Below are 24,494 nucleotides of genomic sequence, written 5' to 3'. Positions count from 1 at the left end.
CTTTGATACTGGTATGTAAAGACAATACTCGTTTAAACGCTTATTGATGTTAAGATGATAGCTTTTAGCACGAGCTAGCAAGTCTTTTTTTTTTTTTTTTGCTGTTTCTTAGGGCCTTATATTGATTACACCCTGTTCTTGAGATGAGGACACGGTGCATGAATTATACAGGGTGTATCCATGCTCAGTCGCGGGTCACTTAATTAGGTACACCCACGTAATCAAAATTAGACCCAAAGGCCTTTACTAAGCTAACGATGCCGCATTTTTAAGTTTTAATAATAGAACACGTTTTTATTGAGTGTGTATATGACAGTAGTGGTTGAAGTATTCTGCAGTGATTTGCTACTAATCCTTTGCCCTAATTTAGGTCAGCAGTGAGATAGAACCTAACCAAGCTAACTTCTGGTGTATGAGGTGGTGTTTACTCTGGACTCGTCACCAGGCGATGGTTTCAATAGGAACTTTTTAGAGCAGATTCAGTCTGTACTGTAGTGTGGGTGGTTTTTGAGTGTGACCCAAAAGTGTGTCTGCTGTTTGTAGACAGCATCATGCAGGAGAAATGCAGCCCAGAAGATCAGCAGCAGCAGCAGCAGCAGCAGCAGCAGCAGCAGCAGCAGCAGCAGCAGCAGCAGCAGCAGCAGCAGCAGCAGCAGCAGCAGCAGCAGCAGCAGCAGCAGCAGCAGCAGCAGCAGCAGCAGCAGCAGCAGCAGCAAGAGCAGCAATGCTCCGAGTGTGGAAGCAGGTTACCTCTCCCCCAATCAGACCAAACCACGCAGATGGACAATCTTGACGGTGCATTTGGGTGTCCGTCCTGCCGGGAAGGCGGCAGCCCCCCTGGCGAAGGACATTCTCAAGGCAACGTCCGCATGGACCCTCACAGCTGCTCACTGTGTGGCAAAACCTTCATCTCTTCTGCCCACTTGACCCTCCACCTGGCCTCCCACAACAAGGAGCGGAGGTTCCAGTGCGCCACCTGCGGCAAGTACTTTCACCAGAACTCCCACCTGATGGCCCACGAAGCCATCCACAGCGGCAATAAGCCTTTTAAATGCCCCGACTGTGGCAAGAAATTCGGGCGGGCCGCGCATCTCAAGACTCACCAGCGAATCCACACCGGCGAGAAACCCTTCAAATGTTCCTACTGTGACAAAGCCTTCACGCAGAAGTCAGGCCTGCTCTCGCACATCCGCATGCACACGGCCGAGCGGGCACGCAAGTGTGATGAGCGCGGCGAGACTTTCAGCTCTCTGCCGCTGCTGCTTTCTCACAAGGCCGAAGAATCGGCTCAGCAGGGGAAAGCGGCACCTGTGTTCACTCCCCCGCCTCAGCCCGACCCCCGTGGAGTGGACCTTAAGTGTGGCGTCTGCTGCCGCACCTTCATAAGGTCGTCTTACATCAGACTGCACGTCCGTCTCAAAAAGGGGCTGCGGCCTTATCACTGCAAAGTGTGCAACAAGACCTTTGCCAAGATGGATACGTTTATCAATCACTGCGATAAACATTTGAGGCAGAAAGGGGAAAAAAGTGACGATGACAGTGTGGTGAAACCTCCATTGTTCATCCCGCTCTCAAAGCCGCCGCGACACCCGGAGGCCGCTCAGGCGGCATCCACCGAGATCACCATGGGCTCTGAGGTCAAAACTGATTTTTGATCAGGAGGTCACTGTATGTGCATCTCTAAAAATTGGAATATCGTAGAAAGCTTCATTTATTTCTGTAGTTCAATTCACAATTTGCAGGGTTTTTTTTTTTAAATTGACTACAGAAATAAATGATTTTTTTCTGTGATATTTGGGTTAATTGAGATGCAAATGTTGACAACCATTCCCAATGCTCATTGACACCTATGGACAATTTCCTCTTACATGTTTGTGGGATGCTGGGAGGAATACCTGAGGAAAACCCACACAAGCAGAAGAAGAACATGAAAACTCCACTCGGGAAGGCCTGAGCCAAGACTCGAACCTTGAACATTAGACGAGTAAGGCAGACATGCTAATTGCAAGCAACCCCCAAGATGCATGTTGAATTCGTATTGAACTGAATTGTTCCACTTAGAAATAAATTATTGAGATTGATTGGACTGAAGGGATTGTGTTCACCTTTTCAGGCTTGGCTATTCCAGTCGTAGGCATTTGAAAGACTCTTCAGATGTGTTTAAAAATGGACTTTAAAGATTTTGTCATTCATGCTTGTGGTAAAAACCAGATTGTCACTGAAAAAGTCCAGGATACTCTGTGTGTTGGGAAACTCTTCCACTTAATGAATGCTGATTCCAAAGCCCCAGAAACTCAGCAGGCAAGCATTGTGCCAGATGCCGAGAAGCTCTCAGCGCCACATAGGGAAGCTCTTCGTACCGGCCTGCAGGTCATAAAAGGGAAGCACATCATCGTATTAGCGTATAGCTCCACTGTCATATTGTAACGATTCTACAATGTAGAAGACAAATTTACCTGGCAGGTGGCCGCCTCCTGCGCGAGGCAGCTGATGTCCCAGTGGAGGGTGACAGTCAAGTGGCGCCTCCACACGGGGTTTCTTCGGAGAGTAATGGTTCCGCTAATGCGGCTCGCGGCATGCACACTGATGGGCTCGTCCAGCATGAACAGAGTCTGCTTCCAATGCGTCGGCCTGGAGCCAAGATGTAATTGAAGAAGTAAGGTCACTTAAAAGTCACTTATCAGTGTTTGCTTTTGCTGGAAGTATCGTTTGTTAACGGGTAAGATAAAACACATATTGCGCTTTGTTTAACATGACTGCTTGGTAAAATTAGATTGTGCAATGTAATTGATATTTTAAAAAAATTAAAGTATTGCTTAAACTGATCAGCCAGACATGTTCTTAAAATAAATATTTAATAGCAGTGTATACATTGTAGGGTTGTCACTATTGTATATTTTTAGAATCGAATATTAGCATTGGTGTATTTTAAACATTTTTTCCCGTTTACTGTTTATTAACCAATCATTTTTGATCTGGTATTATTTAGTGATTTAAAAAATGCAACAAAACAGCAACAAAACAAAATAATGACTCAAGTACTAAATGCGAGATAATTAATCGATTTGTTGTCGATTAATCGATGACTTTTGACACCTCTGATGTAGTTTGTTCACCCCCACTTTAAATGCTTATTGGCTCCCAACAAAGTTTTGTTTGATTTCCTCCCACCCAATAATGGATTGAAATTTTGCATTTGACAGTTCCACTTTAAATGGCAACAGTAAATAGATGGATGTGTCCTACTCTGAGTCAGGTCCGGTGTTCAGTTCCACCGTTGCACCGCCTTCCTCCAAGCTCTTGAAGTAAACACTAAACCAGGCAGTGAAGCCGTGGAACACGCCAGACTTTTCCACTTGAAATTGAAACTCGCCTTGCATTTCCTTAGAAATGATAAAGCCGTCCTGCGCGTTACAAAAGGCGTTTCGGTTGGGACTACTGTAGGAATAAAAGATGGCTGGCTGGATGATTTACCTCCAGGTCTGCCACCTGCAGTGTGTGCATGTCCAAGCAGATGACATCGGCAGGAGAGGCGAGGCGATCGCCCGGCTCCATCAAGTGGCTGAACTTGGGCTTGCTGAAGAACTCCTGCAGTGCGAGAGGCCTGCGGAAAGAAGGCGCGACGTCATTTTGTAAGTTGTGCTATTCAAATAAACATTGCACTGAAGATCAGGAAGAGAAGAAAATGTTATGGTGCATGCATTTACAGTTTCTGCTCAAAATTGAGTCAATGTATGAGGTGCGTAAAAAAAGGTTCCACAACTGGTGTCACCAAACATTCTGTGTCAGCTTGGCTTATCTCGGCCTACACAGGTTTCTTCCCACGTTGTGAGGTTATATCTGATGTCTCACTGAAGCGGGGTGAAGTCCAAGCCGTAGGGTTTTTCCCAGAAGGCCATTTTCTCGGCGTAGTATCTGTGAGCTTGGCAAGGCACCAAGGTGAGAGCTGCGGACGAGGGCCACATCGTGCCACCTTCCCTCAGCCAGCGGTCCCTGGCCAGCAGGACGGACTCCACCATGAACTCAAACTAGACCAAAAAGAAAGGAGATAAGGTAAATGCTGAGATTCAGCCCGGTTGGCGGTATTCGTGTTCGTGTAAGTCATTCGGGTAGGGGGATTCTTACGAGCAAACAGTTGCCCATCCACTCAGACACCAGGACGTCCACCTGCTCAGGTAGCTGGATCTCTTCGGCTCGCCCCTGGAGCACCGTGATCACCTCCTCACACTCATTCTGCTTCACCAACTTCTTGGTGTGCTCCACCATTGAGCTGGCCTCCACAGCATACACCTTCAACAGTGTAAACGGCCATGAATGCTTCTGGTGTTTGCCGGAAAAAATTTCAATTTTTGCAATTCACGACAGGTCCCGTCCGTCCTTCTACTTGTCAAGTGTCTACAGGGGTGCTGTGTTCTCTCACCACTGCCGGTTGTGCCAGCTGAGCGCAGAACAGACTCATGATGCCCGTCCCGCAGCCGAGGTCCATCACCACCTTCCTGTGCAGAGAAGTGCTGTTGTTGACGATGACCCGCCTGTACGTCTCTGTGCGGCTCTTGTCTGACAACATCTCCAAGTGAAGATTCTGGTATTGTAGAATATATTTCAAAATATTTTGAATCCAATTATTGTGCATATAAATTGATCTAATAACACTGAAGTAAATCAAAAAGGCTAACCAGTGCTCCGTAAGTAAAATAGTACTCCTCATCCTGCCAGGCATCCTCTTCCTCTTCTTCTTCGATGGTTCCCTGGCGGAGGTAGCTGGCAGGGACGTAACCGAAGACCCCTCGTTGCTCAGCCCACCACCACTCTGGGGTAATCTTAGCATGGACAATCACTCGATCTCCTTTGCTGATACTAAGCTGCTGAACATTAAGGATACAAGTTTAAAACTGAATGTGATTCTAAACTTTCACATCCATTTTCTATAGCCTCTGATCATTATTACGATTGGGGTGAGCTGGAGCCTATCCCAGTGAAAGGCGGGGCCCATCATTACTGCATATGGTTGTGTATAATACAACTCTGAACTCTATTTGCACATAGTGGCATGACTAATAATTGGGGGGGGGGGATCCAAATCCATTCTACACTTTTTGTACTCGTAGTTTGCTCTAGGATATAATTAAAAAACACAAGATAGTAAATTGCAAATATTAAGACGTTGGGACATTCAGATAGATAACCTCTTCACTGCAGCGCCCAGGAAAGCTCCAAAGAACAACATACTCCTCAGGCGGCACTAGATCCTCCAGTCGATCCTCCATCTTTACAAAAGCGAATGTTAATGCTGCTCTCAGAAGCTATGCATGTTTAATTACATTTTGGTTACAACATGTAGTAACGTAGTTCATCAGTTGAGCTGGAACCAGCGTCAATGGAAAAATGAAAAACACAATTATTGCGAGCACTTCCTGCTGTTTACGTCACGCATGTTGCGTTCATAGACAATCGGAAATAACTCCAATTGTCATTTTACATTTAACAATGGCTCTAGGACTCAAAAGTTTTCAACACAAACACATATATATGTATATATACGTGTGTGTGTATATATATATATATATATATTGCTTGCTCTTGCTTATATAACCAAACGCAATAGAAAAGTTATAATTACAGTAAATACTTGTAGAAAAATAAAAAAACACGTCCAAAATGGCAAATTAAGAACATTGCCTGTTTCCACCTGCTGTAACTAAATACTGCCTTAATATCAACATATTATACTCTATACTTTGTACCATATTTTATAGTCTTTTCTTATTGTTTATGCAAAAATCTATGTTTACCTACTAGATAGTGCAGGTGAGCATTTAACTTAACAATGAGGGGCAAGTACCATGATTCCTCACAGTTTCAGGAACATTTTACAATATTTATTGTCATTTCAAGAATGATTCAAAAATATTATCACATGACAATATTTATTAATTATAAACAGCACTGTGAAGGAAAAATATGTCCGTGTCTTTTCAAGTTAACCGTCTCGTGATGCCACATACTGCAGATTCAGAATCTTCAACTGTTAGACTTTGTCTTGGATTTTAGGAAAGGTTTATGAAGCACATCATGAAGACGTCTTGCCTGCAAACACAAAATGACAACAGAGTAACTAAATTGGCATTAATTATTTTTTTCTGAATGATCTGGTAATATGCATGTTTCCCTTCACCTTTTGTGGACCAAGGCCTGGACAGAGAACCAGGTCTTCTTTCGAAGCACTGATGATTCCTTCCAAAGACTGTAATGGGAAAAAATAGATATAAAAGAATTACTAATAGACAAAAGTCAACATTTCAGTTATAGTGACAAAGATTAAGAGGGACTTACAGAGAAGGTTGAAAGTAACGTCATAGCATCTGTCTTGTTTATGGACTTCACAGTGGTCAGGCAGTCAGTCACCTTCAAAACATCAAACAAGTGTTTTTTTGGTGACATTCTTAAAAAATAAAAATAAAAACAAGGATGTGACAATATGGCACAAAGCTGAGATGGGTTATTGCTATAAAATTGACACAAAGCACATCACACCTTAAAACTTCATTGACAAGATTACCTTTGACAAATAATTTTTTTCAACTTGCTCCTTCAAAAGATCTGCTGGTTTCTTCTCATATGACTTGTATGTTTCCAGATAACGTCCCGCCTCCTCTGGACTGTCAGTTCATCAAAAATAAATAAATAATATTAAATGTAAATAATAAATGTCTAAATATAAACATTATGTTGATGTCTAAGACCACGCTGGTGTTTATTTTGTTCGTCATAGCTTTTTAAAAGTTTTCAACCCACGTCTTATGTTTGACTGTAAAGGTTGCACTATTCACACTGTCACGTCGACACGGATAACATTGCTTGTATTATTTGTCTTCCAGGCCATCAATCGCAGGACTTGCCTCCATGCCAAAATAAGAGTGCAGTCAGCCATGATGCAGATTCGAGCCAGCTCCTTCAATGCATGATGGGGGTCTTTCTGTCAGGGACAGCCCCAACAATACATGTTACAAAAATACAATGGATGCTTCAAAATGTTTCCATTGAAAATGATGACACTTTATACTCACCACATCCACTTGAACAAGTAAAACTCGAAGGGTGAAGCTTTGTCCAAGCTGCTTAAGTCGCTCATGGATATAGTTTGGATTCAGATTGTGATATCTCAAACTTTGCGCCAGTTGAAAAAAAAAAAGGGAAGAAAGTCAGGTGTATAGCAGCTATTTCACAGAATTTACTAGGTAGGCGCAAACTCCTACCTGAGAAAGAGAGCACAAGTTGTCTGGCCTAAGACATAGTCTGGCACCACTTCTCCAAACTCCCATGGGACACTCCTCACAAACTTCAAAATGGGATTCCCCCTCTGTAAGCATGAAACGAATTACAGTATGTTTGGGAACAAATGCGCCCCACGCAGGGTATTCAAATGTAAACTTCAACTTGAAAAAATATGCCTTTAAAGTGACACATAATGGAAAATAGTATTTAGTGTTAACTTCTCATAAGCGCCAATTATTTGATTGTGATGCAGAGATGAATTTGATACTCCTTCCGGTGCCTACCTGTCTGGAACTGACAATGATGCTACTCCCGGATCCTGCGGGTTTTGGACCGAGGCTTGGACAATTGATTTCTCTCTGACCACTGGGTCCGGACCCCAAAGTCTCCTCGTTCTTTGTCACCTCATCACCGCCACTTGGTCCTACCACGGGCGGCAGTGGGTCAGGCTCGCTTTGCCTTAGACAGGCAGTGGTGGTAGCTCCACCAATTTTAGATGTAGGCATTTCAGAGGACCCATCACGTCGAGGAACTGTTGACCCTTGAGCTTTAGCTTTGATTATATATTGTGCATACGACAAAGGCTGGGTCTCCTTTCCTGGGGGTGCGCTTGCATTGCTTTTGCTTTGTCCCACTGTTACTGATGGTTGAAAGTGAGGCTTTGGCTGAAAAACAAACATGTCTTATTTTAAATGATTAACCAAATATAGACAAACAATCTGATATAATCGCTTACGGGTGTTCTCTCTTTAGTAAAGGCAGAATCGTCCAAATCGATATTAAACCTCTTCTTCATGACTTAGCGAGGGATGTTTGAACAATGCACGAACAAAAATATGTTCGCAAAAATCCTATAAACTAGCAGACAACAGTCGGAGTCTCAAACTGTAAGAATATATGTAACAGCAGACGATATGCACTGTACTGACGATTGGAAGCTTCCATTAGGAGCATGTTCTAGCGTTTCAAGTAAGGAAAAACTACATATATTCTATAGGGATTTGCAATGCAGACGGCTTTTATTCAACTCAAATTACTTCGTCGGACACGCAGCACTTCCTTGTTCCAAATAGCTCCTCCCCTCTACGGAGCTTCTGGGTGATGTAGTGCTATTTCATTGTCAATACGCTTGTATTGGATTTGGTGGGGGCTAGCAGTGCCTATCATCGCATGTTGTGAAAGTAATTCATCCATCCATCATTCATCCATCCGTCCGTTCGTTCATTCATTCATTCATTCATTCATTCATTCATTCATTCATTCATTCATTCATTCATTCATTCGTTTGTTCATTCATTCATTCATTCATTCATTCATTCATTCATTCATTCATTCATTCATTCATTCATTCATTCATCCATCCATCCGTCCATCCATCTCTCGTCAGCACCGGGAGTTGCCCCGGTAACTGTGACGCTGCCACTCAACGCGCGCAGCATTGCATGCTGGGATACCTTCCTATCATGGCGGAAGAGTTAGCTGGCTAACGTTGTCGGTACGCGATTGTTCGGCTTCGCACGTTTTGGAAACTACGACCGCAGCCCTTGAAAAAAAATCTACTCTTCCGCTTGTGCCTCCAAACTTACACAGGGTAAATATGCGTTACAAAAACGTGGCAAATGTGATTAAGTAACCAACTCGCTTTGTTGAAACGAGTCATAGCTACTAGCGAAAATGGACTTAGCGCTAGGTTGTTAAACAACTACGAGCATGCTAATCAAGATAGCTGGTTTAGCTGGACGGGTAGGTTGTGAATGGCACCGGAGGCCGCTATTGTGTAGCATCCTGTTTATTTCATTATAATTACGTATGAAAAATAATTATAAGCCACGTAAGCAAACCAGTCGCCATTTTGTGGAAAATATATGTTCATAACTCTTTTATAGATTCGATAGCAGCGTGACCTCCGATGATTTTTGAATGGATGTTAAAGCTAGCATACAGCCACGCAGGCCCGCTGGCGATTAGTAACTTGTGAACTGAGTTGCTTTTGTAAACTTAGTGAGAATTGTCGTTTTCTCAGCAAACTTTGCTTGACCTGTGCATATGTTAGCACTCCTAATCAACAAAATGTGTGCCGATATGTCTGGCTTATGACACAAATTCAGCGTCAAAATTGCACGTCGTGGTTTGGCTGAGAGCGCGGCAACGTTAACTTGACGTTCTTGTCTTGGGCTAAACGGAAAACAGTATCTTAAAACGATCAGACAGATTTCTTTTAAGTGGGTATGATCAAGTGCCACTTTGGTAATTTTGAAGAGTTCTTACCGTAACAAAAGCGTACGGTTAAAATAGAGTTTTGCAGTAACTCGCGGATCAGGATGGGATGGATACTGTTCATAAATCCGTTCTCTTAGTTGCTTTTTTCATTTTTAATCTTAATTTGAATAACGTTGTGTTATTTTTACAGACTTGTAAATGTACACGCTGTGGTAAATATGAAATAGTTTAGCCATAGTTTAGCCATTATATGATGTGACGGAATAATTCTTGACATTTGTAATAGGGTTACCCCAAAACATTTTTCTCTGTCATTAATTTATGTACATTGTATGAGTTGAGTGAAGACAGTAGAATTCTTTTTGGATGTTGGAGACATTTCACATTAAGTCCAAAAGGATCAAAGGTGAAACATCTTCAACAATCAAGATGGGTGCAGTTACCTTGAGTTAACTGTAGAATTACTACATGTGGTGCAGGTCCAGACCAAAATTAACTTTTTACTTGGTTTTTGGACTAAAATTGTTTGATAAAACCTTAAGTGATAGTTTGTTGATTCTTCCCCAGTGACGCTACCACTCTACATTAAGAGGATCCTTTACGACAGCACTCGCATCAGATCAAAATGGAGTGTGCAGTGGACATTCCAGCCGGTAAGTGGTTGTGAGGGTACAATCATTCCCGCGCTGCTTTTTTTCCATGTTTGTTCATAAAATGACATTGTGTAAATATTGAGTATACTTTGTTTGCATGACGTGAAATTCCGGTTGTCATGTTCAGGCGAAGATGAGACAAAGGAAAAAGATGACCTGAATTGCACTGATGGGACTGAACAGCCCCATAAGAAAAACAAGAAGCACAAAAAGCACAAGAACAAGAAGAAGAAAAAGAAAAGGAAGAATGAAAAGGAAAGCAGCTCGGAGTCTGGTGGTGACTCTGATGCCGAGACTTCTCCTCAGAAACCTGTCCGGACTACTAGAGCCAGGTCAGAAGAAGTTGTACTTATTCTTTGCAAACACACCCTTTTCCACCCATCAGTTAAAAGCATCATGCATTGGGAAGAAAGTCAAATGCATACATGAAGATAAAAAAAAACAAAACTTAATGAATTAATTCTTAGGTGCTGCCAATTACAAGGTTGAGATGCAGCTCCAAAAATTATTGCTCCTGGTATCCAACTCAAAGTTGTACCTCCTATATTAATTAGCTACCCAAGTTAACATTAGTGTGTTGCTCATTTTGTGAGCAATTTCTGAACCCATTTGCCCTTGATTTTGCAGTGCAAGGCTGGCGGCTAAAACTGGAGATCTTGCTGAGCAGAAGGAAGAGACTAAAACAGGTAGGACACTTGTAATAATGATATATGTATATATATATATATATATATATATATATATTCATTCATTCTCTAATGCAAAACCAACAATAAAAGAAGAATAGAATGAAAATAGATCATTAATTGTCTTGTCAGATTGTGTGGACAAGGAGGGAGACGCAAAATCTAAAAAACACAAAAGACACGCTGCTAAGAAGAAGAAAAAGAAGAAGAAGAAGGATGAAAAGAAATCACAATCTCGCTCCTCATCCGATAGCAGCTCTGGCTCAGGTTCTGAATCTGAAACGGAAGGCCGTGCAGGGATGGGTGATGGCAAATCTTCTCCGGCGGTAGCAGCTATCCAGCATGAGCCAGTGTCACTAATGTCAACACAGAACGACAAAGGGGATCAGAAGGATGTTCCCAATCTGATGAATCCCGAAGCACTTGAAGAGAAGAAGCCGTGCATACCCAAAATGGATGTTCCGCAAAGTGCAGAGAAGACCACAACCGATAGTCAAACCAACGGACCAGAAAAAGATATCAAATCCTCATTGCCTAGCTTGGATGAGGTCACACAGACAGCACCAGTTCAGATGAAAGAGGAAGCCAGTCTAGGAGATGGTACATTGGGTCACGCCAATGAACTTCCTGACATTATTCCTAAACAGGAAAATAATGCACCTAAAGATGAGCCAGTGCAAAAAGACGAATCCAGCTTAATGCAGCAGGCGACAGTAAAAGAGCCAGATTCACCCAAGCCAGCATCTCCGCTCCCTATGATGGGTCCTGATATTAAGCAGTCTGGGTCAAGACATAGTCGGTCACCATCACCAAGCCCCCCAAAGCAACAGAATGATGAGCAAACAGTAGTGGCAGCGGAAGAACCGCCAGAGAATCATTCGAGATCAGCCTCAAAGGACAAGTCATCTCCCACCCCTCAAAAAAATCGTCAGCTCTCGCGCTCCATCTCTCGCTCTCAGTCTCCTAAACCTAGGAAGAAGTCTGTCTCCCCACGCTCCAAGTCTCCCAAGAGAGCTCGCCGTCGGTCGTGGTCCGGTTCTCGCTCACGTACACCGAGGAGGAAGTCGTTACGGTCACCGCGGAGGTCCAAGACACCAAAACGTCGGAGAAGCTCGTCTTTGTCTCCGAGGCGCCGCCGCAGTTCCCCATCCACAAAAAGAAGATCCTCGAGATCGCCAAAACGCGGGGCACGCAGGTCGCGCTCTTTATCTCGGTCTCCAAGGAGAAGCCGGAGATCAAAGTCCCGCTCACGAGGGCGCTTAAGACGCTCCCGCACGCGCTCGCCCAGACGTGGTGGCGCAAGCGGGAGACGGTCACGGTCTCGCTCTTTTGCCAGGGCCCGTCGCTCCAGATCCAGGCGCCTTTACCGCCGATCCAGGTCACGCTCCTTGGCAAAACGGACCGGTGGCAGGCGCTCAAGGAGTCGATCTTTGTCGCGTCACAGGAGGTCGCCGCCTCCCAGAGCGCGCCGCACACGCTCCAGATCGCTCCGCAGAAGCCGGCGGACTCGATCACGCTCCGTCACAACCTACAAACGGCAGCGGCGCTCTCGATCGAGGAGTCGCCGCAAACGGACCAAATCCCGAACGCCCATTTCTCGCTGGCGCTCCAAATCTAGGTCTCCGGTCCGAAGGCGTTCTCGTTCCTTGGTCAGAAGGCGCTCTCGTTCCCCTGCCAGGAGAAAGCGCTCTCCGCCGCGGTCTAGCAAACGCTCGAGATCCCGCTCATTGCCGAGAAGGCACAGGTCAAAGTCACCTTCGCCATTACTGAGCAGAAAGAAGTCCAAATCGCCCAGGATCAGCGTCAGAAGGTCAAAGTCAAAATCTGTCTCTGTTGGCTTGCGCAGATCTAAGTCCAGATCCCGGTCTGAGTCAAGTAATAGACCGTCTGATAGGTCATCCCATGCCAGATCCGCCTCACCCCCTCCTGAGAAGGCGACTTCTTCTCCCCAGGCGGAGCAAGCATCTCCCGAAAAGATGGCATCCCCTGACAACATGGCATCCCCCGAAAAGATGACATCTCCAGAAAGGATGGCACCTCCAGAAATTATGGCTTCTCCAGAAAGGATGGCGTCACCAGAAAAGATAGCGTCCCTCGAAAGGATGGCATTCCCCGAAAGGATGGCATCCCCAGAAAAGATGGCCTCCCCAGAAAGGATGGCATCCCCCGAAAGGATGGCATCCCCCGAAAGGATGGCATCCCCCGAAAGGATGGCCTCCCCAGAAAAGATGGCCTCCCCAGAAAGGATGGCTCCAGTAGCTGAAACCCTTCCAATCTCAGGTGAGAGTAGTTTATTTTATTTTTTTCCAACTTTGATGATTTAGGTGTGTTGGGGTTTGAATACCTTGTCTATATTACAGGTGGCTGGAGGCCTGTGCCCGCACTGGTTGCGTCCAGTTTTCCAGCTGTTACTTCTGTGGAAGAAGTTCAGGAGCTGCCTCAAGCCCCTGATACCCTCCCTGAAGAAGAGCAAGACGAACAGAGGGAGGAGGACAGCACGTGGCATGAACAGGATGTTTCGGGGACAGGGCCTGGCTCCCAAGAACCTGCCGATGAACCGGAGGGATCGGAATGTTCTGCAGGCTTAGATGAAGAAATGCAAAATGCTTCCCCACCTGTGAACACGTTAGAAGAATCCCAGAAAAGCCCCTCGCACTCGCCGTCTCCAGGAAGGCGCAGCTTAGAGTGCTCGCCCGCACCCGCAGATCACAGGGAACCTTCCCGCTCAGCTTCACCCCGAAAGAGGTTTGTACTTTGTGCATGCAAGGAACCACCAACATTACTTTGTGAATACTGTGAACCCCTGGGAATATACTTTTGAACAATTTGAACTGATTGCAATTTTGAGAAAAAAAAAAATCCTTTTTCTTTTTTCCATTTAGAGTTGATTTATTTGGTAATTTGCATGACTTGAATCATGTTATAAGCAGGAACCACATCATAATGTGTGTAATCACTCTCATCGTTGTCTTCAGGTCTCCAGCAAGGAAAAGAGAATCTGTCTCACCATCTGAAAAAAAGAAGCGCCGTTCAAAGTCTCGCAGTCCCGGCCGCCGCAGAAAATCCAGCCCTTCTCGTTCGAGCACACGACGCAAGCGATCCCGTTCCAAGTCTCGGACCAGGGCGCGCCGATCCAAGTCCCGTTCTCCAGTCCGCAAGAGGCGCTCCCGCTCGCCCAACGCCAGGGGGAGGAAAAGATCCAAGTCCGCCGACAGGAACAAACGATCTCGGAGCCGATCCGTCGGCCGCAAGAAAAGGTCGAGGTCGGGAGACAGAGGTCGCAGGTCCAGGTCTCGTTCCTCCGACCGAAGACGCCGGTCAAGATCCAGAGGTCGAGGGAAGCGTCCGGTATTTCGCAGTCGCTCATTTGATAGAAGGGATAGGTGGAAAAGGGAGCCCAGCCACTCTCCCGTTCTGATTCTCCGCAAACAGCGCCGCTCAGGGTCGCGCACACGACGCAGCGCCAGCAAGTCGCCTCCGAGGCTCACTGACCTGGGTAAACGTTTTTACACGCTTACATCACAGGTCCGTGACAATATAGGCGAGTGCTTACGTGATTTGTTTTGTCATCTCATTCCCACCCAGATAAAGACCAGCTGCTGGAGATAGCCAAGGCCAACGCAGCTGCCATGTGTGCCAAAGCGGGCGTCCCCATCCCCGAAAGTCTGCGGCCAAAAGCGATCCTCCAACTTCCCCTGCCAACGCCTTCCGCCGGCCCGCTCTCCCTCCCGCTGCCCTTACCCCTCCCCATGGGCATGGGGATGCCAAATATGCCCAACATGGGTCCAATGGGGCTGCCGGGTATTCCAGGAATGCCCAACATGTCCAACATCACCATGAGTGCCGCCATGGCAAGTATGACGGCGGCCACCATGACGGCCGCCCTCACCAACATGGGGGCCTTGGCGGCCATGCCCCCCCTTGCCCCTCTCCCCACCATCACAAACAAACCTCCTCCATGTCTCGCGCCACCAACCCCATCCCTGAACCTGGACCACATTGAGGAAGCAAAAAGGAAGGTCACTCAGCAAGCAAACATCCACACCATAAAGGAGCTGACGGAGGTAAAGGATGCTGCTTTTTATGCGCGTTGCGTTCGAGCACTGATAATCTGTTTTTCTGTTTTTGTCTAGAAATGTAAGATGATTGCCAATAGTAAGGAGGAGATGGCCGTCGCTAAACCTCATGTCTCCGATGACGAATACTAATTTCTTCAAGGTAAAGACTCTTTATTCTACCTTTTGAGACAAACTTCTCACTTTACTTTTACCCCCCCCCCCTTCTTAGGACCTGCACAGGAAAATCTTAACAACAAAAAAGGATTTTTTTTTTCCAGGACAATATGCCCACTGTAGTTCTCATTCAAAGTCACGTGCCGTGACGGAGCCTCGGGCAAAAGACGAGCATCCTAGTTGCTTTCAACTTTTCCCCACGTTGTTTCCGCTTGCGTGGCTGGATCATGTGATACCACTCAAGAAACTGGACACAATAACTTCTCGTGTGCATGATTGTAAAGCTATCGTGTGAGTGAGTGTATATAGGGATTTTCACCAACATCCCCTCAGTGTTGCTGCTTGCTTGCTCAAGCAGTCACTGTTGTAAAGACTGAAACCAAACTTACCTAGTGGCGCCTTTTTTGTCGTTTTTGTAAAAGCTTAGTTCGTCTCAATTGGTTTTACTTAAGCTTTCTTAAAGAACCGTGTATAGTGGACACTGCTTCCTTGTTCTGCTGTATTCCTTAGTTTTTGCGTTTGCTTTTTTAAAAACTTTATTTCAGTTGATTTTCATGTGTGATTTGTTGACACCAGTTTGGGTATTGTTCAGTTGCAAAAATTGCGGGATAACCGAGAGAAGCGGATCGCACGGCGTGACATCTCCCTGTCAAAAAAACACATCAAAATTCAATTAGTTCTGCCCTGTTTGTGATTTATATTTCTTTTAAAGTGGCAGCTAAATTTAACTCGGAGATGCACGCACAGAGGAAATAATTCATCGTTATACAAACTGCAGGGCTAATTCGGAGTGATTTGCATTTGAAAAGCTTGAAACACCGCCAGCTTTGATTTCAACAGTGGATCAGACAATCACTTCCTTTTATTTTGTGGCGACCTATTAATGTCGCCCATAACCATCAAACTTTTACCCATGTCAATTTATTGCAGTTTAAAATGTGTAAGATGCAATCCTCTCATGACCAAGGCTGTCTTAACTGTTGAAGATAATGCAGAGATTTTTTTTTTTCCTTCCTATTGTCTGCTTCTCGCTTCTCTATCAACACATGAATCTCCTTTTTGCTAGTTTAAAGACAGGAGGGGGGGAAAAGAGGAACATGCATTTTAGGATTTTTTTGTGTGTGGGGGGGTGTCATATGAAATAAAACATTGCTTGCTCTGTATATAAATGTGATAATGATTATTAAAAAGCTCATTGATCTGTACATATTCTTGTCCTTGTGTATTATGTTCTCAGCATGTGACTGCACATTTAACATTGTGTTTTTAACCCCATCTCAAATGAATAATTAAATAAAATGCATTACAATAAAATAATAGACCACAACCAGATTATAATTTTAAAAAGTGCAAAATGTTACCATTAAATAAAAAGTTTAATCTGAGCCTGTAATGTCAGCAACCATTTGGCTTGACTGACAGTCATTTTTACTGCCATCTGGTGGTCAAATTGGAGAATGCGTGTCCAGTGTCCACCCCTCGGGCATATAGCAAGGCCTCTGTCCTCGCAGCATCCTTGGTTGTTGTGGTATAGACAGGCAGCCTGCCATTGATTTAGCATTATATGGCGAGTTGACTGTCTCACTCGCAAGAGACAATACCAGCCCCTAAAACGTTTTTTTTTAAAGAGTAAAGGGGAGGGGGGGGATAATAATCCTTTGCCGCCAAGGGGTAATTCCTGCATTTATTTAGAGGAGCTGCTTAACTAATTCTAAGTGGCACTTGTCCTGACAGCCCTTTCGGTATTTGCATTTTTCCGACGACCACATTGACACTTTGCAATTAAAGGGATGCCAGCTTTCATCAGGCAGAAACAAACGGGGCTCCTCTTGCACAGCCAGCTGGTGCAGATTTCGATTGTCCAATGTGACAATCAGGCCCCGGCTGCAGGTATAAAAGGGCCGCGCATCATAAATGTCAACTAAAACCCAAAGTGACGTTGAGAGGTTGCGCAGCCTTGAGCGCCCAGCTCCAGATCTCCTGATGAAGTCAGAGCCCATAAGTAGAACCTGGCGGCAAGATTTAACAGCTGTCACGACCTTCTTATTGGCAGTGTGTGCCGCAGAAAGATGAAGGGTGAAATACTTGGGCAGGGGTGGTCAAGCAGTCATAGACTTCGAGCCACATTTTTTAATGTGTCACCGCAAAGAGCCACATGAGCACACATGAACTACTACCACTTTTCTGTGCTGCTTTACTTTGTGTTCAGTACTACAGTATAGAGCAGTGGTCCCCAACCTTTTTTGCACCACGGACCGGTTACGTGTCAGAAATATTTTCGCGGACCGGCCTTTATATAAATAAATAATACATTTATAATGAATATATAATTACGATGAAACAAAATGATACGACTGGCATAAAAACAAGTATAAAGGACATATTTTTAAAATAATTTATTTATTTGTAATTATTTATTTATTTATTTTTCATTCAATTTTATTACTACTACTTTGAAAGTCCAGGGGTGTCGCACTACAGTCCTCGGGGGCCGCATTCCAACATGTTTTCCAAGATTCCCTCGTTAAGTGCACCTGCGTGAAAAGTTTTAGCTCCTGCCGAACGTGAAAATGCCCTGAAACTTTTCCCGCAGGTGTGTTTAACGAGCGTCACTTGGAAAACATATTGAGAGTTAAGGTTTCAAGCTAGGGTTTAAAGCTAGGCTTTCATACTAGAGTTAGGGTTTCAAAGTAGGGTTTAGAGCTAGGGGCAGGGCTTCAAAGTGGCCTTTCATACGAGGGTTAGGGCTTCAAAGTAGGGTTTCACACTAGGGTTAGGGTTTCAAAGTAGAGTTTAAAGCGAGGGTTAGGGTTTCAAAGTAGGATTTCATACTCGAGTTAGGCTTTCAAAGTATGGTTTAAAGCACAGATGTCAAACTCCAGTCTTTGGGGCCGCGTCCCAACATGGTTTCCAAGATTCCCTCGTTAAGTGCACCTGCGTGAAAAGTTTTAGCTCCTGCAGAACGTGAAAGTGCTCAAATCTTTTCACGCAGGTGTGTTTAACGAGGGTCACTTGGAAAACATATTGGAACGCGGCCCGAGATTTAGGGTTTTAAACTAGGGTTTAAAGCTAGGCTTTCATACTAGAGTTAGGGTTTCAAAGTAGGGTTTAAAGCTAGGGGCAGGGCTTCAAAGTGGCCTTTCATATGAGGGTTAGGGCTTCAAAGTAGGGTTTCATACTAGGGTTAGGGTTTCAAAGTAGAGTTTAAAGCGAGGGTTAGGGTTTCAAAGTAGGATTTCATACTCGAGTTAGGCTTTCAAAGTATGGTTTAAAGCACAGATGTCAAACTCCAGTTCTTGGGGCCGCGTTCCAACATGGTTTCCAAGATTCCCTCATTAAGTGCACCTGCGTGAAAAGTTTTAGCTCCTGCAGAACGTGAAAGTGCCCAAATCTTTTCACGCAGGTGTGTTTAACGAGGGTCACTTGGAAAACATATTGGAACGCGGCCCGAGAGTTAGGGTTTCAAACTAGGGTTTAAAGCTAGGCTTTCATACTAGAGTTAGGGTTTCAAAGTAGGGTTTAGAGCTAGGGGCAGGGCTTCAAAGTGGCCTTTCATACACGGGTTAGGGCTTCAAAGTAGGGTTTCATACTAGGGTTAGGGTTTCAAAGTAGAGTTTAAAGCGAGGGTTAGGGTTTCAAAGTAGGATTTCATACTCGAGTTAGGCTTTCAAAGTATGGTTTAAAGCACAGATGTCAAACTCCAGTCCTTGGGGCCACGTTCCAACATGGTTTCCAAGATTCCCTCGTTAAGTGCACCTACGTGAAAAGTTTTAGCTCCTGCAGAACATGAAAGTGCCCAAATCTTTTCACGCAGGTGTGTTTAACGAGGGTCACTTGGAAAACATATTGGAACGCGGCCCGAGAGTTAGGGTTTCAAACTAGGGTTTAAAGCTAGGCTTTCATACTAGAGTTAGGGTTTCAAAGTAGGGTTTAAAGCTAGGAGTAGGGCTTCAAAGTGGCCTTTCATACGAGGGTTAGGGCTTCAAAGTAGGGTTTCATACTAGGGTTAGGGTTTCAAAGTAGAGTTTAAAGCGAGGGTTAGGGTTTCAAAGTAGAGCTTCATACTCGAGTTAGGCTTTCAAAGTATGGTTTAAAGCACAGATGTCAAACTCCAGTCTTTGGGGCCGCGTCCCAACATGGTTTCCAAGATTCCCTCGTTAAGTGCACCTGCGTGAAAAGTTTTAGCTCCTGCCGAACGTGAAAGTGCCCAAATCTTTTCACGCAGGTGTGTTTAACGAGGGTCACTTGGAAAACATATTGGAACGCGGCCCGAGAGTTAGGGTTTCAAACTAGGGTTTAAAGCTAGGCTTTCATACTAGAGTTAGGGTTTCAAAGTAGGGTTTAAAGCTAGGGGTAGGGCTTCGAAGTGGCCTTTCATACGAGGGTTAGGGCTTCAAAGTAGGGTTTCATACTAGGGTTAGGGTTTCAAAGTAGAGTTTAAAGCGAGGGTTAGGGTTTCAAAGTAGAGCTTCATACTCGAGTTAGGCTTTCAAAGTATGGTTTAAAGCACAGATGTCAAACTCCAGTCTTTGGGGCCGCGTCCCAACATGGTTTCCAAGATTCCCTCGTTAAGTGCACCTGCGTGAAAAGTTTTAGCTCCTGCCGAACGTGAAAGTGCCCAAATCTTTTCACGCAGGTGTGTTTAACGAGGGTCACTTGGAAAACATATTGGAACGCGGCCCGAGAGTTAGGGTTTCAAACTAGGGTTTAAAGCTAGGCTTTCATACTAGAGTTAGGGTTTCAAAGTAGGGTTTAAAGCTAGGGGTAGGGCTTCGAAGTGGCCTTTCATACGAGGGTTAGGGCTTCAAAGTAGGGTTTCATACGAGGGTTAGGGTTTAAAAGTCGAGTTTAAAGCGAGGGTTAGGGTTTCAAAGTAGGATTTCATACTCGAGTTAGGCTTTCAAAGTATGGTTTAAAGCACAGATGTCAAACTCCAGTCCTTGGGGCCGCGTTCCAACATGGTTTCCAAGATTCCCTCGTTAAGTGCACCTGCGTGAAAAGTTTTAGCTCCTGCCGAACGTGAAAGTGCCCAAATCTTTTCACGCAGGTGTGTTTAACGAGGGTCACTTGGAAAACATATTGGAACGCGGCCCGAGAGTTAGGGTTTCAAACTAGGGTTTAACGCTAGGCTTTCATACTAGAGTTAGGGTTTCAAAGTAGGGTTTAAAGCTAGGGGTAGGGCTTCGAAGTGGCCTTTCATACGAGGGTTAGGGCTTCAAAGTAGGGTTTCATACTAGGGTTAGGGTTTCAAAGTCGAGTTTAAAGCGAGGGTTAGGGTTTCAAAGTAGGATTTCATACTCGAGTTAGGCTTTCAAAGTATGGTTTAAAGCACAGATGTCAAACTCCAGTCCTTGGGGCCGCGTTCCAACATGGTTTCCAAGATTCCCTCGTTAAGTGCACCTGCGTGAAAAGTTTTAGCTCCTGCCGAACGTGAAAGTGCCCAAATCTTTTCACGCAGGTGTGTTTAACGAGGGTCACTTGGAAAACATATTGGAACGCGGCCCGAGAGTTAGGGTTTCAAACTAGGGTTTAACGCTAGGCTTTCATACTAGAGTTAGGGTTTCAAAGTAGGGTTTAAAGCTAGGGGTAGGGCTTCGAAGTGGCCTTTCATACGAGGGTTAGGGCTTCAAAGTAGGGTTTCATACTAGGGTTAGGGTTTCAAAGTCGAGTTTAAAGCGAGGGTTAGGGTTTCAAAGTAGGATTTCATACTCGAGTTAGGCTTTCAAAGTATGGTTTAAAGCACAGATGTCAAACTCCAGTCCTTGGGGCCGCGTTCCAACATGGTTTCCAAGATTCCCTCGTTAAGTGCACCTGCGTGAAAAGTTTTAGCTCCTGCCGAACGTGAAAGTGCCCAAATCTTTTCACGCAGGTGTGTTTAACGAGGGTCACTTGGAAAACATATTGGAACGCGGCCCCCGAGGACTGGAGTTCGACACCCCTGGAAGCTAGGGTTAGGGTTTCAAACAGCTCGTCCGATTTGAAAACTAGTTATTTGTCTGTTAGTTTTGTAGCTTTTACTGTATATAATATGAGGTGCTCATCCATTTATTTGGGTTGATGTCATAATGGCCCTCCGAAAGAAGCAATGACTACAATGCAGCCCGCTCCTAACCCTAAGCCTAGTGCCAAGCCTAACCCTACCTCAAGCACTCAGCCTAAGCTTTAGGGAGGTGTATGGTTTTATGGGGCTGTATTGCAAATTTTTCAAAGATAAAATATTTTGTGATCTGCTGGGACTTGAACTCGGGTCCCTGGGGTGAGAGTCCAGCGTACTAACCACTACACTATGTAATCCTCTCATGCTTGACTTGGAAAATACACAAGTGCATGTTCGCAGTGTCTGCATGTCTTACGTAGTATGTGAGATCCAACTTGCATACTGAGCACCGAGTGAGTCATTGGCGGATCAATGGCTGGCGGTCGATAGACGCCTGAGTGCTTTGGAACGACCACTCTGTTGTGCAAGCTACCACTAAAAGGAGGTCACATGGACTCATTTCTCCTCAATCCTCCTTTTGCACATCCCATTTTTGCTTTCCAATCAACTCTCCAAACACGCACGCACACACGCACGGGCGCTTGCTTCTTTCTCTTTCTTCTTTCTCCAAAATCTGAGACAGGCTAATGAAGACAACAGAGGCAGCAAAGGGGGAAAAACCCCCCACAAGGATTTGTGGGAAAATGAGTTCCTCTCGCAGTTAAGAACCGAGCACAGGAAAAGGAAATCGAGATGAGAGAAGAAGATTTGACCGGGAGAGATTGCCACTCACAAAAATACAAGGACGAGATGTGATCATCCATCTCACGGCCATGGAAAGAAATGCACGGTTTGGGTTGTCAGTTCACTGGACCGTCAAAAGTGTTTGTGTATGGGGGTGTGTTTTAAACAACACTATGTGTGTTAGTTTTTCGGCGTCCTCTGTGCTATCATTCCCAGCCAAACGAGTTTAAAGGCAGGAGAAAATTCCACAGCAGTGATGGAGATGACATCTAAGCATAAAGCATCCTTAGCACACAAGATTAAAACCTGCCGATATGTGACGTCATCGCTCTTGCAGCATGCTTAAAAAAAAAACTGAGTTTAAAAAAACTAAAATAAAAAATATATGTTTATATTTTATTACGATGCATTTAAGGTCTTTTTACACTTGGAAGACTGAAATTTTTGTTGTTTCAGATTAAAGAAAAATATGCCAGTTTGACTTGAGATTTTGACTGTAATATTTATAGAATGATTTGATGTGTTGTGTTGCCACTTGAGCAATGTGACTTGCTGGCTGCTAGGCCAGCGCAGCTTCGCAAAAGCACCCCAATTGATTCATTTGTCGGGCTAAAAGGAATTTTGTGGGTCAAATATGATAGGGACCTTGTGGGGACTATTGTGTGTGAATGTGAGAGAGACAGCCGCAGGAATGGGTGAGTTAGTTCCAGTCCATTGCGTGAGAATAAGAGTTGCGGTTTGCTACCGTGTTCGTGTGTGTGTGTGTGTGCGCTGTCTTTCACGAGAAAAAAAGGAGAGGAGTCAATATGGTGTTCCCAAAGAATATCAAGGTTGTTAGCAATGCCCCTTCTGCCCTCCATCATTTGGTGCCACGTAAGGCCTCCACAGGCAATGCACTCTACTGAGGGTGACTAACAGGCAATACTGTGCCTTTCTTTATCTCCCTTAAACGAAACAGTTTGTATTTTTTCCCCAACCTGAAAAAGTTCCCAGGTATTTTAAGAACATGTCTGTGACAAATGACTCCAAGGATGAAAAATTATGAATCCATCTTGCTGCCATGCAAGAAGCTGATAAGTTGACATTTCTAAATAATATTCATTTTTTTCCCCCCCAACTCTTTTCAGACCCTTTCCTCTGTTAGGGTTAGGGCCACTGTACAGTACCTAAAGACCCCCCCCCCCCCCCCCACGACGCCCTGAGGTGTTTGTATGATTGAGGTACAGATGTGCCACTCTATTATCGCCGTGCTGACTCAAGTTGAAGAATAGGTCGCGCTGACCCGACTTGTAAGGTCATGACACAACAAGATGTTTGTTGTTGTGTACACTTGCCACTTCAGATTCAGCTCAGGGCTTTTGCTCGAGTGCATTGAAAGGATTTCGGCAGTGTGTGTGCTTGTGATTTTATTTGTCCGAAACCCAGTTCTTGGCCCTGAACTGCAGTTGTCTTTGCGGGGCATCAACAGGAATACTCGACAGTGTTTTACTCTATCCTACCTGTAACGTGGTAATCAAATATTAAAACCTGCAATGCGCTAATTAAACATTCATAGTTGCCACAAGGCTTCAAGGTGCCCAAATGGGTTAGCAGAATGGCCCCCTTACTGAGACATGGCAGCTTTTTCTATTCCTGGCACAAAACCTGAGAGGCATTTTAATTTCAGCTCCAATCCTTGTTGCCGACTCGTTTAAAGTTGTTGTTGCTGTGTAATGTTTGTGAGGGAATAAAAATAGTCAATAAATAGATGTGAAAATATGTTCAAGCAGATACTAACATACATTCATTTTGTTTGTCTAACAATGGTTCAAAGGAATGAAATTAGTGTAGTCTATTAAATATGTCTTTTAGATAATTATATCCTGCCAGTTAATCATTGTTTTTGCAAAAGGAAGTGTGCAATCAATATTATGGCCCACACTTGCCTCTTGGCCTCCTTATTGGCTAATTGACTGTCTGTTAAATCGACTGAACTGGTTCATTCCATAGCTGGAACGTGTTTGATTTAAGCTGGTAAAAACATGCTCGCTGGCCACAACGTTGGGGACATGTACACAATTTAGGTCGATCCAATACAAAACGAATATTTTACAAATAGAGCAATCATTTTGGATTGACTCTATACCAGAGTGCTTTTTTATTGTTTATTGATGATGTTTTAGAAGTTCCATTTCCATCTTACGGTTACCTCTCGAACCATCAATTTGCTCTGTTTAAGATTTTGACATTGTCGTCCTCAACGAATGCCTCTTCTCTCTGAGATGCAAATGAAGTGCAGATGCTGGACGTGAAGAGACTGAGGTCACGGCACTCCTCGCTACACAGTGTTGCATAAACTTTGCTGTGTTTGCTTCGAGGGATTTTGTCTTTGGCGGGGGAACCGTTTTTTGTTAGAAATTTTGAAGTGCACTAGAATATTAAACTAAGCAGAAAATCCTTTCCGTTTCCCTCCTATAAATCATGGGTCAGCCCAGGCCAATTAGATGGTAATGTTTTTTACTGTAATAATATTCAAAATATATATTTTTTAATTCTATGTGATTATGTCATAACTGTAATATTTTTATCATATCATAGAGTGCTATTTTAAAATTCAACATCTTCAACTCTTATCTCAAGGCACTCCTGCCAGTGTAAGTGTATGTGCATTTATATACCACAAGAGTTTTGTTGTGTGTGGACATGAGTGTTGCACATCTCCCTCGTT

The 24,494-nt window shown here is 44.4% G+C and overlaps 4 protein-coding genes across 12 annotated transcripts in view; 2 read left to right on the top strand and 2 right to left on the bottom strand.

Moving 5' to 3' along the window:
* LOC148394327 (uncharacterized) overlaps positions 1 to 2,081 on the top strand; it is a 5,090-nt gene extending 3,009 nt beyond the window's left edge. Inside the window, exons 1-3 of one of the 7 annotated variants that reach the window (XM_088382326.1) lie at positions 1 to 11; positions 544 to 607; positions 716 to 2,081. The exon at positions 1 to 11 is cut by the window's left edge and continues 284 nt beyond it. In XM_088382326.1, the coding sequence (XP_088238452.1) occupies positions 552 to 607; positions 716 to 1,655 (996 nt within the window). In that variant the 5' untranslated portion in view covers positions 1 to 11; positions 544 to 551 and the 3' untranslated portion in view covers positions 1,656 to 2,081. Of the gene's footprint in view, positions 12 to 543; positions 608 to 715 lie in introns of those variants that run through there. The other 6 variants (XM_088382330.1, XM_088382327.1, XM_088382328.1 and 3 more) reach the window with 6 other exon arrangements.
* Positions 2,082 to 2,155: 74 nt separating this feature from the next.
* prmt2 (protein arginine methyltransferase 2) lies at positions 2,156 to 5,430 on the bottom strand. 2 transcript variants are annotated; one of them, XM_088382322.1, is made up of 9 exons: positions 5,187 to 5,430; positions 4,677 to 4,865; positions 4,421 to 4,582; positions 4,126 to 4,290; positions 3,853 to 4,028; positions 3,475 to 3,604; positions 3,247 to 3,383; positions 2,457 to 2,631; positions 2,156 to 2,364 (listed from the first exon to the last, which is right to left on the bottom strand). In XM_088382322.1, the coding sequence occupies exons 1-9, from the start codon at positions 5,265 to 5,267 to the stop codon at positions 2,332 to 2,334; spliced, it is 1,248 nt and encodes a 415-aa protein (XP_088238448.1). In that variant the 5' UTR covers positions 5,268 to 5,430; the 3' UTR covers positions 2,156 to 2,331. The 2 variants fall into 2 exon arrangements, with proteins under 2 accessions (XP_088238448.1, XP_088238449.1); XM_088382323.1 differs by having other exon boundaries at positions 4,677 to 4,862; positions 5,187 to 5,429.
* A 434-nt stretch (positions 5,431 to 5,864) lies between these two features.
* ercc1 (excision repair cross-complementation group 1) lies at positions 5,865 to 8,355 on the bottom strand. Its single transcript, XM_088382324.1, has 9 exons — positions 8,012 to 8,355; positions 7,560 to 7,940; positions 7,257 to 7,360; positions 7,068 to 7,167; positions 6,900 to 6,976; positions 6,560 to 6,659; positions 6,334 to 6,405; positions 6,176 to 6,244; positions 5,865 to 6,087 (listed from the first exon to the last, which is right to left on the bottom strand). Exons 1-9 carry the CDS (start codon positions 8,069 to 8,071, stop codon positions 6,022 to 6,024), a joined length of 1,029 nt encoding a protein of 342 aa, XP_088238450.1. The 5' UTR covers positions 8,072 to 8,355; the 3' UTR covers positions 5,865 to 6,021.
* A 336-nt stretch (positions 8,356 to 8,691) lies between these two features.
* Positions 8,692 to 16,271, top strand: sona (SON DNA and RNA binding protein a). 2 transcript variants are annotated; one of them, XM_088382336.1, is made up of 10 exons: positions 8,692 to 8,866; positions 10,063 to 10,148; positions 10,276 to 10,480; positions 10,776 to 10,834; positions 10,967 to 13,114; positions 13,195 to 13,579; positions 13,810 to 14,330; positions 14,420 to 14,898; positions 14,968 to 15,052; positions 15,171 to 16,271. In XM_088382336.1, the coding sequence occupies exons 2-9, from the start codon at positions 10,121 to 10,123 to the stop codon at positions 15,040 to 15,042; spliced, it is 3,900 nt and encodes a 1,299-aa protein (XP_088238462.1). In that variant the 5' UTR covers positions 8,692 to 8,866; positions 10,063 to 10,120; the 3' UTR covers positions 15,043 to 15,052; positions 15,171 to 16,271. The 2 variants fall into 2 exon arrangements, with proteins under 2 accessions (XP_088238462.1, XP_088238461.1); XM_088382335.1 differs by having other exon boundaries at positions 8,693 to 8,866; positions 15,122 to 16,271.
* Positions 16,272 to 24,494: the final 8,223 nt, after the last annotated feature.

This window comes from Syngnathus floridae, chromosome 8, assembly GCF_059516105.1.
Source record: "Syngnathus floridae isolate MCC-2025c chromosome 8, RoL_Sflo_1.0, whole genome shotgun sequence".
NCBI lineage: Eukaryota > Metazoa > Chordata > Actinopteri > Syngnathiformes > Syngnathidae > Syngnathus > Syngnathus floridae.
This window is presented reverse-complemented; position numbering and strand designations above follow the sequence as displayed.

Bases quoted from the DNA above. Each gene is read 5' to 3' on its own strand.
- prmt2 (XM_088382322.1), bottom strand. From the start codon at position 5,267: ATGGAGGATCGACTGGAGGATCTAGTGCCGCCTGAGGAGTATGTTGTT. The intron at 4,029-4,125 runs GTAAGAATCCCC...TTTTTGGTCTAG, and splicing joins GGATGGGCAACTGTTTGCTC to TTTGAGTTCATGGTGGAGTC. The intron at 2,632-3,246 runs GTAGGACACATC...TCTTGGCTCCAG, and splicing joins AACACCGGACCTGACTCAGA to GCCGACGCATTGGAAGCAGA.
- ercc1 (XM_088382324.1), bottom strand. From the start codon at position 8,071: ATGAAGAAGAGGTTTAATATCGATTTGGACGATTCTGCCTTTACTAAA. The intron at 6,977-7,067 runs GTGAGTATAAAG...TGTCCCTGACAG, and splicing joins TACTTGTTCAAGTGGATGTG to AAAGACCCCCATCATGCATT. The intron at 6,088-6,175 runs GTGAAGGGAAAC...TTGTGTTTGCAG, and splicing joins CAGGCCTTGGTCCACAAAAG to GCAAGACGTCTTCATGATGT.
- sona (XM_088382336.1), top strand. From the start codon at position 10,121: ATGGAGTGTGCAGTGGACATTCCAGCCG. The intron at 13,580-13,809 runs GTTTGTACTTTG...CGTTGTCTTCAG, and splicing joins TCAGCTTCACCCCGAAAGAG to GTCTCCAGCAAGGAAAAGAG. The intron at 14,331-14,419 runs GTAAACGTTTTT...ATTCCCACCCAG, and splicing joins TCCGAGGCTCACTGACCTGG to ATAAAGACCAGCTGCTGGAG.